Source organism: Oratosquilla oratoria, chromosome 12, assembly GCF_046742065.1.
Source record: "Oratosquilla oratoria isolate Oo_2021 chromosome 12, ASM4674206v1, whole genome shotgun sequence".
Taxonomy (NCBI): Eukaryota; Metazoa; Arthropoda; class Malacostraca; order Stomatopoda; family Squillidae; genus Oratosquilla; species Oratosquilla oratoria.
This window is the reverse complement of record NC_134788.1, coordinates 39,221,290-39,233,106: the sequence shown is the minus strand read 5'-3', so window position 1 is coordinate 39,233,106 and position 11,817 is coordinate 39,221,290. Positions and strand designations below refer to the sequence as shown.

The window sequence follows — 11,817 nt, the reverse complement described above, 5'->3', positions numbered from 1 at the left end:
TTCTCTCTTATTCGGAATTATTTTTAGTCTCAAATATCTCTGTTCGAAGTCTTTCTTCTCATATTTCGACATTTCTCTTATTCGGAAATATCTCTCCAATATTCAAAATTTCATTAATCAGCCAATCATAGGAGAAAGATACACACGCGCGCGCACACACCATCATCTTGCCCAAGGGAGACAGTGACGGCTTGGTATGCCAAGGCGCTCGCCCTCTATACATCGTAGGATCGCGTCTGTGTTCTAGTTGTGTGCGTGTGTGTACGTATGTGCACGTGCGTATGTGTGCGTTTATTGTATACATACGCACTTTGTGCGTATACATGTCCGGTCTGCGGGTGAGGAGGAGAAGAAAGAGGAAGAGGAGGAGAGTAAAGGAAAATATTCAATTTAACGAATTCCCTCAAATAATTTCCCATATTTCTTCGTCTTCCTCCCTCCCTCCCTCTTAAATAATACCGTTTAACGACTCTTGTCCTTTGTCAAAATTATATGTATGTATATATATATATATATATATATATATATATATATATATATATATATTATATATATATATATATATATATCACACAAATGTATATTTATATATAATCGTTCCCGCCAAGATGACGACGACGACGACTGTCGTGCCGCGTGCGTGCGTGCGTACGTTCGTGCGCGCCCGCCGCTTTTGCTGGCGTGCTGGCAGCCAACTCTGCCCGCAGGGGCTTGGAGGAGGCTGGTCGAGGGGGCTGAGAGGCTGGCGGGACAGCCGTCTCTCTCTCCCTCTCTCTATCTCTCGCATGCTCCCTGAAGTTCCGGTATTATTACTATTATTATTTTTATTATTATTATTATTATTATTATTTTCTAATCCTTTTCTCTTCCTCCTTGCTTTCACTCACCCTCTACCTCCTCATTATCCCTCTCAACAATTCCTCCTCCTCCTCCTCCTCCTCCTCCTCCCTTCGTCTTCCTCTCCCTGTGGCCCAACCAGGGGGCGTGTGGTCCCACTGGGAGGAGGGGGAGGAGGAGGAGGGGGAGGGAGAAGCTGGCAAGGTGTCAGGGACAGGAAGAGGCTGAGAGGAGTGGTTAGGAAGAGGAGGCGTAGAAGAGAGCCCGTGTTGGCGGCGCGAATAGAAGAAGATTAAACCCAAGATTGAACCGGGTTTAGCTAAACCCGTGGGTCTCGATCGTGGGGTCGATAGGCTTTTGGGGGTCCCGGTCTGTTTCGTAAGAGGGGCCCCGACCAGGAGACTAGTGCTAGTTAGTGGATGCATCGTGATTAGTATAGTGAACTTGGCGGCCGGTCAACAGCGTAACATAACCACGAAGATTGCACCAGAGAGAAAAAACAAAATGAGATTCATGCTTGGAAGTGGCGATAGGGAAGTGACCTGGAACCTCCCCCTTCCCCCCCTCCTTCCCCCCCCACCTCCCTGGGGCTGTGGAACGAAGCCCCCGTCTGTCTGTCTGTCTGTCTGTCTGTCTCCCTCAGGGCGGCGTTTGCCCTGACCTCTAGCGGAAGATATTTGCTTTCTATCTCTGTAAGACAATGATCGTAATACAATATTTTTTTTTCTTGTATCAATATATTGTCATTGTAAGGTCACGTTCAATATCAAGCTTACAATGAATATTGTCGCCAAATATTCTGACGTCATTTCCTGTAAGTCATATTTTCAGCCAACTGATATATATATATATATATATATATATATATATAATATATATTTTACATAATCTACGTCTTTTAACCTACCCTGCGAAATCTAAGAATATTCATTGAATACGACTTTCAAAAGAAAATATGATAATTTAGTTCCCAAGAATGACGACAAATGACGCAAAGTTGTCTTCGCATCTATTTGTTGTCCTGATAGCTGATTGTGGTAATGTGTATATATTATATATATATATATATATATATATATATACATATATATATATATATATTTATATATATATATATATATATATATACATGTATGTATGCGCACGTAGAGGTCCGGTGGATAGCGTCACTGAATGACCTTAAGGTTGCCCGTGGAAAACGAGTTTCGTGCGCCGCGCAGTCTACCCAACCCAACTGGGCGCGAGGGGGGAGGGGAGGAGGAGGAGGAGAATGGGGGGAGGGAGGGGGAGGGGGGCCAGAGAGATTCCAACTCAAAGAACTGGTCCACAGGCTCTGAGCAACGGTGTGTGTGTGTGTGTGTGTGTGTGTGTGTGTGTTATAGATTGGCTTTCAAGTCGTGTATGTATTTTTGAAGGCTGAGAGGCTGACGCGGACAGTCGTCTCTTTTCATATCTCCGGCGTTGGTATCCTAAAAGTACCTTCAAACATCATTGTTTATTTACGTAATTGTAATACTCACACACACACACACACATGTATGTATATATATATATATATATATATATATATATATATATATATATATATATATATATATGTCTTTGGTAACGCTCAAATGCCTCTATTCTAACACAAGTAGCCTTTTCCCCCCCAAGGTGTCTCGTGACGTCATCAAAGAAACGGTGACGTCATCGTCAGTTTTCCCTCGATGACGTCACGTCCCATAGCTGGATTTTCCCTTGCAGTCATTGACGTCCCTCTCTCTCTCTCTCTCTCTCTCTCTCTCTCTCTCTCTCTCTCTCTCTCTCTCTCTCTCTCTCTCTCTCTCTCTCTCTCTCTCTCTCTCTCTCTCTCTCTCTCTCTCAGAATTTTTTATCACAAAATGTGCAAGAGAAACCAGGTGAACATGTTGACTGTCTACTGACGCCTTTGGACACAAAATAACGCAAAATACGCAAAATTTTGCAAATAGGCAACTCACAGAAGCTCCGCCCACCTATGGAGATTACAAATCTTTGTCACATATTATTTCCATTTCGTTATCTGTCGTATGATTCTCAAAACTTTTTTTTAAGACTGTCTTATCGTATACTAACTATAGTATCTGGAAGACTGCTCCAAGTGCTTGATTTTCGAACTTTATTTTTTATCAAGTTTCATTTGTAAACTAAATTTATCGCCAATTACAATTGCTCTCGGTTGTTATTATTATTGTTGTTATTGTATATTCTGATTAATATTACCATTATCAATGCTTCTTGATAATATAATTTTAATGTTATGTATATATATATCCCCGATCGTGTGGAGTCTACCACAATCTCCACATATCGGAACATCACCCCTCGACGCATCTGATAGAGTATAAGTTCCTCCCGCGTTTTATGGCGGGAGCAACTTCAACATTGAATTGTATCACAAAACGTCGACTACCATTAAATTCGGTTAGTGGCTCCACATAGATATGATAATAATAATAATAATAATTGCTGATCACTAGAGCTCCCAGTTGAGAGAACCTAGGTGGATCTGCTTCTGTACCATGAAGAAGTGGATGGACGGGTGCCACACCCAGACATGACGTCATGTCGACTCTGGTTTGGGAGAGGTGGCGTCGTTTGATTTAAATCAATCAAGAACCCTGAATGGAAATAAATTACTCCACATAATACTTATACGATTTTAATTATTTTATATATTTCTCTATTCAAGGGAAAACGATTATTTTGGTTTAGTTATGAACACAACAAAATGTATAATTAATGCCCATTGCGCAGTCGCTATAGGTCATTAGGGTTATTGTAATACAGGATTGTTATGTAGATTTATGTATATGAATATCCCATTCAGTGTAGCAAAGCCAATTTCAGGAAGGAAACGACAGGGATTTTTAGAATAACAGATGAAATAATAAATATTCGTAATAAAATTGAATTTATACTGCAGAATGTTACTGCCTCCCTTGAGAAATGGGGGTAGTATACATTTGTGACCTATAAACTCTCATCCGGTAGGGTAGTAGCCGTTGATCAGAAGTCCAGCACGTGATCCAAGAATGAAAATCACATACGCACACGCGCGCGCGCGTACACACACGTACACGGCCGGAGGGAGTGGGTGGGGAGGGGGGAGTGAGACTGGCATCTCCTTCTCGGGTTGGCTGGGGGCTCTTAATTGGACAGCGCAGCGCACAGGTGGACGACGGCGAGAGGTGGCTTGTAGCAAGCAGTTGTCGTTTTCTTTTTTATTATCGTCGATATTATTTATTATTTTATTATTATTGTTATCATTATTATTATTATTATTATTATTTGTTTAATGATTTTTATTTTATTGTTATTGTTTTTATTATGATTATTATTTTTTACATTTTTATTATTATGATATTCCCCCTCATACGGGGGTAGCTTCATCGTTTTGTCTCCCATTACTTCTCCGGGACGTTGTGGCGGTATCCTTGTCCCCCAACCACGGGTAGTGGGTGGCTACATGTCTCTGATCCGTAGGGGCGTAGAGTAACATGATGAACAAGCTGATTGTTTCAATATAGTTAAGTTTCGGCGGACGCGATCTTCCATGCATCCTGATCATAAAATATCCTGCACCCCATATATATATATATATATATATATATATATATATATATATATATATATATATATATATATATATATATATATATATATATATATATTACGTTATATAATATTTAGTGTTCGCGTCAACGAAGGCGGAGTTTGAGTGACGTCATGTCGACTTGGAGGAGAGTTTCAGAAAATGTCGGCAGACTTCGGGCTATGCGAAGGTGGTGTACTGATTTAATATTGAACGTATTTTGATTTCTTCAAATAGGTCCTGCTGCCCAGGATGGGTGAATGCTGAGAACAAAATTAATATTATCTTGATCTTGGCAATCGGAAGAGAAAGGTGCGAGATTGCCTTGGTGTATGCACGTTCATTGTGTTTAAGTCTTGTCCATTCGACTAGGTCCAGGTAGACTATATATGTAAATTGCATTTTCCTAAGGATGTTGACTTATTTTAGAGTTTTGCTATTTTTAACCACGAAACATGGGATTTATGCTCTTTTAAAAGAAATTAATATAGCGAAGAATGGACTGCTTGAGGCATAACGGAAATGGGATTTTTTTTTTTATCTCCGAGAGGGACATTGCTTAGACATGAAGCTCACCAACAGGAAATCCCTATATGACGTCAGTGTTTTCGAATAAAAGTACCGCACATTATCAGGCAAGTCAATGGGATGTTTTGAAAATATATTGGAGTTGCAGCGAGTTTTCACAGGTATTTAGTAATGTAATAGGTGTACTTTTTTGTTAATTATCTATTCCATTGATCGGTACACAAACGCGTTTTTCTTCCATGTGTAATTTTTTTTCTATCAAGTGAAATTTTTCTTTTCCAAATGCTGCAACAGTGAATAATGTATTATTCCATTCCTCCCTCGAAAGTCAAAATCTGAAGAGGAAATGTCATTTCGAAAAAGGAAGCTGAAAATATTACGTCACACAGACGGGACAAACGACAACCAATCATCATGCGTCTTTTCATGACGTCATGTCAGCGTTAATTCTTTCCACTTTTAACTTTCTCTTTCCATATGTACACGCATATATGTATATATATGTATATATATATATATATATATATATATATATATATATATATATATATATATATATAATATACACACACATTTGTACATTAGCATTGTTGTTTAATATTTTTCTTTTATTATTTCTTACAGTGTTATGTGCTGGAAGGGGTGCAATGGGTTCTTTTCAAAAATTTTGTCTGCGATGGAATTACCACACCAACAATCTCCTGGGCACGCTCGGCCATGTACTCGCCAATCAACAGTTTGCCGACGTCACTCTATGCTGTCAAGGTATAAACACCGTATTGTATATATATATATATATATATATATATATATATATATATATATATATATATATATATTATATATATTTATTTATTTATTTTTTTTTGTGTGTGTGTAGGTAGGGTATTTTCTTGCAGGCAGACGAGGTTAAAAGCTATTGAAGATTCATTTTGATTATCTTCTTGCGTATAGTCTCTATATGACGAATATTTGACTTATCATTTTCTGTAAGTCTGAGATCTCCTGAGCAGACTTGCAGAAAATGATAAGTCAAATATTCGTCGTATAGAGACTATACGCAAGAAGATAATAGAAAATGAATCTTCAATAGCTTTTAACCTCGTCTGCCTGCAAGAATATATATAGATACACACACACACACACACACACACACACACACACACACACACACAATATATATATATATATATATATATATATTGTGTGTATTTCCATATCTACATTTACGAGACGTCTTTTGGGAATCTGAAAACTGAAGATTAGAGAATATATCATTGTAAATTAGGTATTATAATGGTAATTGCTGTAAGTATTATTATTATTAATATTATTATTCTTATCGTCCCAAATAGTCGCTACAGGTCGTGGCGCACGTGGTAAAGGTCAGGTTTGAGGGAACAGCATATATATATATATATATATATATATATATATATATATATATATATATGTATGTATATAATTTTATTTTTTATATTATTTTTATTATTATTTTTTTTATTATTATTATTATTATTATATTATTATTATATAAGAGGGAGGGAGGGTTGGTGAATGGGTGTGGAATGTGTAGGGATGTAATGGATGGGAGTGGATATATGCCTTCGACTTTGGCTACCTTCCTTGTAAGGGGGAAAAAAACCCTTTGGATATGTGTGTACATGTATTGTTATGATTATTATTTTATTTATGTACTGTTTGTATTAATTAATTTATTATTTTATTTACTATATATTATTGTTTTTATTTATTTTTACTTTTTTAAATTTATTTTTTTACTTTTATTTATTATTATTATTATTATTATTATTTTTTTTTTTTTTTTTTTTTTTTGTCCTTTAGTCTTCCCAAAGTTGACCTCTCTCTCTCTCCCCCTCCTGTCCCCCTTCAGGTGAGGTATGGCGTCTTCACAAACTCGTGTTATGCGCTTCGAGCGGCCACTTCGAGCAGATCCTAGAGAGCGTGGGCCCTGGCCAGGCCCCCGTGATCGTCTTGGACGGGCCTCGAGCTCAGGACGTCGGGGCGCTGATTCGCTTCATCTACCACGGCGAAGTCAACGTCGACCAAGAAAACCTCTCCTCCCTCCTGCGTACGGCCGAGTCCCTCAAGATCAAGGGCCTGGCTGAGGTCTCCTCCTCGGCCAACAACGACCTCAAGAAGGCTGAGCAAGAACTCCTCCTCAAGACGGCGTCCGCCTCGGCTTCCTCCTCGCCCTCCTCCTCCTCCTCCTCCTCCGTCGGGTGCGGTAACAACAAAGGCACTAGGTCTTCGGCGCGGGTCAACAGCCGCCACCAGACGCATTTGTACAATGCGGCTGTGGCGGCGGCTGCGGCTGCAGCCGCAGCAGCAACAGAGTACCCGAACCCTCCTACAGGAGGAGGTAGTGGAGGAGGACCTCAACCCCCGTCAGGAGGATCCGGCCAATCGTTCGTGGCGCCAACGACAGATCCTCATGGCCGAGACCTCTCGCCCTTGAACCTCTCCTTCAGCGGCTCCCTCAAGAGCCACGACGAAACGCCCCAGGAACGGCAGGAGAGGCGCAACCGCTTGGACGACCTCCTGTACGCGGCCACCGAGCGGAGCAAGAAGGAGGAGCGACGAGAAGCCCGACGTGAGGCCCGAGAGGCCGCACTGCGGGAGGCTGCGGCCCTGAGGGAGGCCACCGCCCTGCGGGAGGCAGCAACCGCAGCGGTGATCCTCTCGCAGGACGCCATGGGCGGCGGTGCCGGTGGGCCGACAGGAACCGTCAACCAGCAGCAACAGCAACAGCATCAGCAACCGCCCACAAAGAGAGCGAGGACGGGAGAACCCAGACTGCCTCTCCTGCCGGCGCACCCCGCCTTCCACATCCCTCTCATCAACGTCCCTTCCGTGGCAGCGGCCGCGGCTTCGGCAGGAGGAGCCGCAGCGGCCGCAGCGGCAGCGGCGGTTTCCGCCGCGGCCACCAGTGCCGCCGCCGCCGCCGCCGCCGGGAAACACGGCGCGGATGCGGCCTGCAAAGTGGCCAGCAAGAAAGCGGCCCACGAGGACATCATCTCCGCTAGGGTCATCAAGAGAGAGAAGGAGGACATACCCATGTGAGTCGCGACTCTCCATTTGTCATAAATTTCATTTAATTAACCCATTCAACTCCGATGACAAGATGTCTTGTCATTTGGTCAAATAAAACAAAAAATCATAAAACACCAAAATGTTTGATCAAACACCAGAAAAATATGACGTCAGTCCTCGCTTCGCTCGCAGCGAAGCGAGGACTGACGTCATATTTTTCTGGTGTTTGATCAAACATTTTGGTGTTTTATGATTTTTTGTTTTATTTGACCAAATGACAAGACATATTGTCATCGGAGTTGAATGGGTTAATTAATGGCTTACTCATTCGGAGTGGCAGGGGGCGTGCGGGAATTCCCTATGGAAGTATCAGGATTATTCATCGTTTATTATCTATTTAATTTTATTCGTTCGTTTATTCGGTTTAGAGCGTCGCTGCTTGCGACGGAGGTTCGAATCCTGCATCCAGCGAGTTGGACCAAGGGCATGGTTCGTTCAATTCCACGATATATAGTCATCTGTAAGGGGCACCGTCATAGCCTCCCGACAGGTACGGGGAGTTTGCGATGTGAAGCAGAACCATCATTTATTCATATATATATATATATATATATATATATATATAATACGAGCAACTGGCTGCGCCCGACCCCGCTGCGCAGGGGCTCGGCTCTTCGGGAGAGCTCGCTTCGCTCTCATCCAATCAGTCGTCTCCGTTGCCGTAACGTCACCACTCTCAGCCAATCAGGGGCCGGAGGGGACGTGTCCCCTTGAGGGATTTCCGGTGTCCGTTCCGGTTTAGATCGATATAAACAGGAATTCTTTGATTAGTGTGTATATATATATATATATATATATATATATATATATATATATATATATATATATATATATATATATATATATAAGTGTGACGGGTTAAAGTTTGACAATGGAGATGAATTGAACAATTGAGGGAGAAGTCAGAGATTAGATGGGATGGGAGGGACGGTTGATCTTGCGAGCGGGAAACGGAAGAAGAAAGAAGAACATGGAAGAAAACAAAAAAAAATGACGGGATGTGTAATTCACCCCTATTGTCGCAAATTGCCAACGCTTACTACTACTTGGGGACAAAATTGTAACGAGGAGGTTGGTTGGATCGTAGACATGTTAGAAGAGAGATTCACAAAGATTCATGTATACGTAAAGGGGGAACATGTAGTTAGAGGAATGTCTGTTGAGCAAGGAAGAGAGATGACGGGGAAGGTTGTTGCCATGGGACCTCACAATGGGGGGGGGGGGTGCATGTGCCCGGGGGCAATACATTTAGGGGCAGCATGCAATTCTAGTCTGGACATACCACCCACAGAGCTGACAAAATAATAATAATAATAAATGGTCAAAGGAGTCCTGAATATTTTAACCGTAATATACGAATCTTGCGTTAGAATCAACAGAATGTGAAATATTTTTTCCTTGTCTATTCTGCATTAGGGACATTAGATAACGTTTTTAAAATATCTTGAATGATTTTGAACGCCTATAGCATAAAGGAAGTGGTGATGAGATCTTTGTTCTGAGCAGCAATTCGGCATGGAAAGGCTCTGGAAGGGTAGCGTAATAGAGACTGGAAACACGCAGAGTGCGGGGTGATCTAATAGAGGTGTTCAAGTGGATCAAAGGTTTTAACAAGGGTGATGCAAACAAGGTCATCCTATTAAAACAACAGGGCAGGACTCGCAGTAATGGTTTTAAACTGGGCAAATTTAGATGTAAGAAGGAAATAGGCAAACATTGGCTTACTAATAGGGTGGTCGACGAATGGAATAGACTTAGTAACCATGTAGTGAGCGCTGAAAGTATCAGTTGTTTTAAGAAACGATTAGACAACTTTATGGATGGGTGATGACAGGTGGTGATGGATACGGAGCTACCTAGTGTAGGCCTTATGGTCTCTTGCAGTCTCCTTCGTTCTTATGTTCTTATGTAAAGCAGATGTCACCATAAACCCCGTAACACGGGAGGAAAGAAATGCAGGAAAACGATGGGAGTATAGGGACGAAGGATGCCAGACACGGAAGATTTGGGAGTGGGGAAAAGTGGGAGAGAAGTGAGGTAAAGAATAATGGGATTCGGGAACAGGATTGCGTATGGGGAGGGGATGGGATGTAATTGAGGAAAAATGGCATCGTTTCTTGTTAGTCTTTTAATGCTGAAATGTGTAAGTTTAGTTTATGGGTGTGTGATATAGCTTTATTATTTTTATTTCTCATTATTATTGCTATAATATCATTATTATTGTTCTTAGTAAACGGCCTTGCTGTGGATATGTTGTGTCTTGCGACACTGCTTCTGACCCAGGGCGGTGGGCGAGATGCAGGGATGACCGGTCATCCAGGAGGTGCCAAGAAAAGAGGGAGGGAGGTAGGTGGTGAATGGGAGTGGATTTATGCCTTTTGACTTTGGCTACCTCCCTTGTAAGGTGGAAAAAGCCCTTGGTATATGTAGATACATATACCAAAGGCTTTTATCCCCCTTACTTGGGAGGTAGCCAAAAAACGAAGGCATACAAATCACTCCCACCCATTCCATCCCTATCACACTCCACTCCCCTCCACCCTCTTCCCTCCCTCCCTCTTATCTTGGCACCTTCTGGATGACAATGGGTCATCCCTGCATCTCGCCCACCCCACTGCCCTCCCTGGGTCAGAGGCAGTGTCGAAAGACACAGAACATTCACAGCAAGGCCGCTTCATTAAATCGGCGACCTCTGTCCCCTCATGCAGAAAAGGAGAAGACGGTATATGTATGTATGTATGTTTTTATTATTGCTCTTGTTATTGTTGTAACTTGTGCATTATTTCTCTTTGCTCTCCCCGTAGGTGCAACGGAACTGACAAAATGTCTCCCCAGCTCATCTGCGCGGCCTATGCGGAAGACCTGAAACCGACGTCGGTGCTCGAGGTGAATATTTGCACGTCGCCTAATGCGGCCTTCACCACCAAAGACGTAATCATGCAGCAGGAGCAATCGTTACAACAACATCAGCCAAACCCCACACCACTCGTCACTTGTTCGTCGTCCTCGCTCTCATCGTCTTCGTCCTCTTGTATATCTGCCTCGACCTCCGTATCGACCACAACGATCACATCAACGACGACCTCCACGCCCTCAGCAGCGACTACCCTGAGCAGCTCTCCCTCCTCCCCGGGGTCGCAAGGCAGCCCGAACACCACCACGCAGCACCACACCAACGCCAGCAGCACCACCACCACGCAGGCAACCGTGGCCACCCACTTGCACGTCTCTTCTCCGAACGGGACGACGACACACTCGTCGACCCCGTCCACCTCCACGACACCGCCGATCACGAGCGCAGACACGACCGAGGCCTACACGACCGCCGCCACGGAAGGCATTGAAGAGAAGGTGACCCCGTACTTCCATTCGCTGCTGAAGCAGGCGGCGGGCAATGACGGAACAGAAGGAACCACGGCCAACAACAATCTGCAAAGAGTCACGGTCAACATGCGGACTTTCAAGGTGGGTGGATGGGTCGGACCCGTTCGACGTACTGTTTTTGCCTGTATCGTATTCCAGTCGTTTACGTACACTGTTTATTTGTGTTTAGTCCCAAATTTTGTGGAAAACGCAATTTAGAAAATGGAAAACATACATATACCTAAGGCTTCTTTCCCCCCCTTACACGGGGGGTAGCCAAAAAGAAAAAGGCATAGAAACCACTCCCACCCATTCCATCCCCGACATATTCCACTCCCCTCCACCCTCCTCCCTCCCTC

The 11,817-nt window shown here is 42.9% G+C and overlaps 1 protein-coding gene across 5 annotated transcripts in view; it reads left to right on the top strand.

The window, feature by feature from the left end:
* The window catches only part of LOC143031467 (uncharacterized), a 31,935-nt gene that overhangs the window by 11,890 nt on the left and 8,228 nt on the right, over positions 1-11,817 (top strand). For all 5 annotated transcript variants that reach the window (XM_076195322.1, XM_076195321.1, XM_076195323.1 and 2 more), the window contains 3 exons: positions 5,606-5,746; positions 6,876-8,061; positions 10,900-11,560. In XM_076195322.1, the coding sequence (XP_076051437.1) occupies positions 5,606-5,746; positions 6,876-8,061; positions 10,900-11,560 (1,988 nt within the window). The remainder of the gene's footprint in view (positions 1-5,605; positions 5,747-6,875; positions 8,062-10,899; positions 11,561-11,817) is intronic.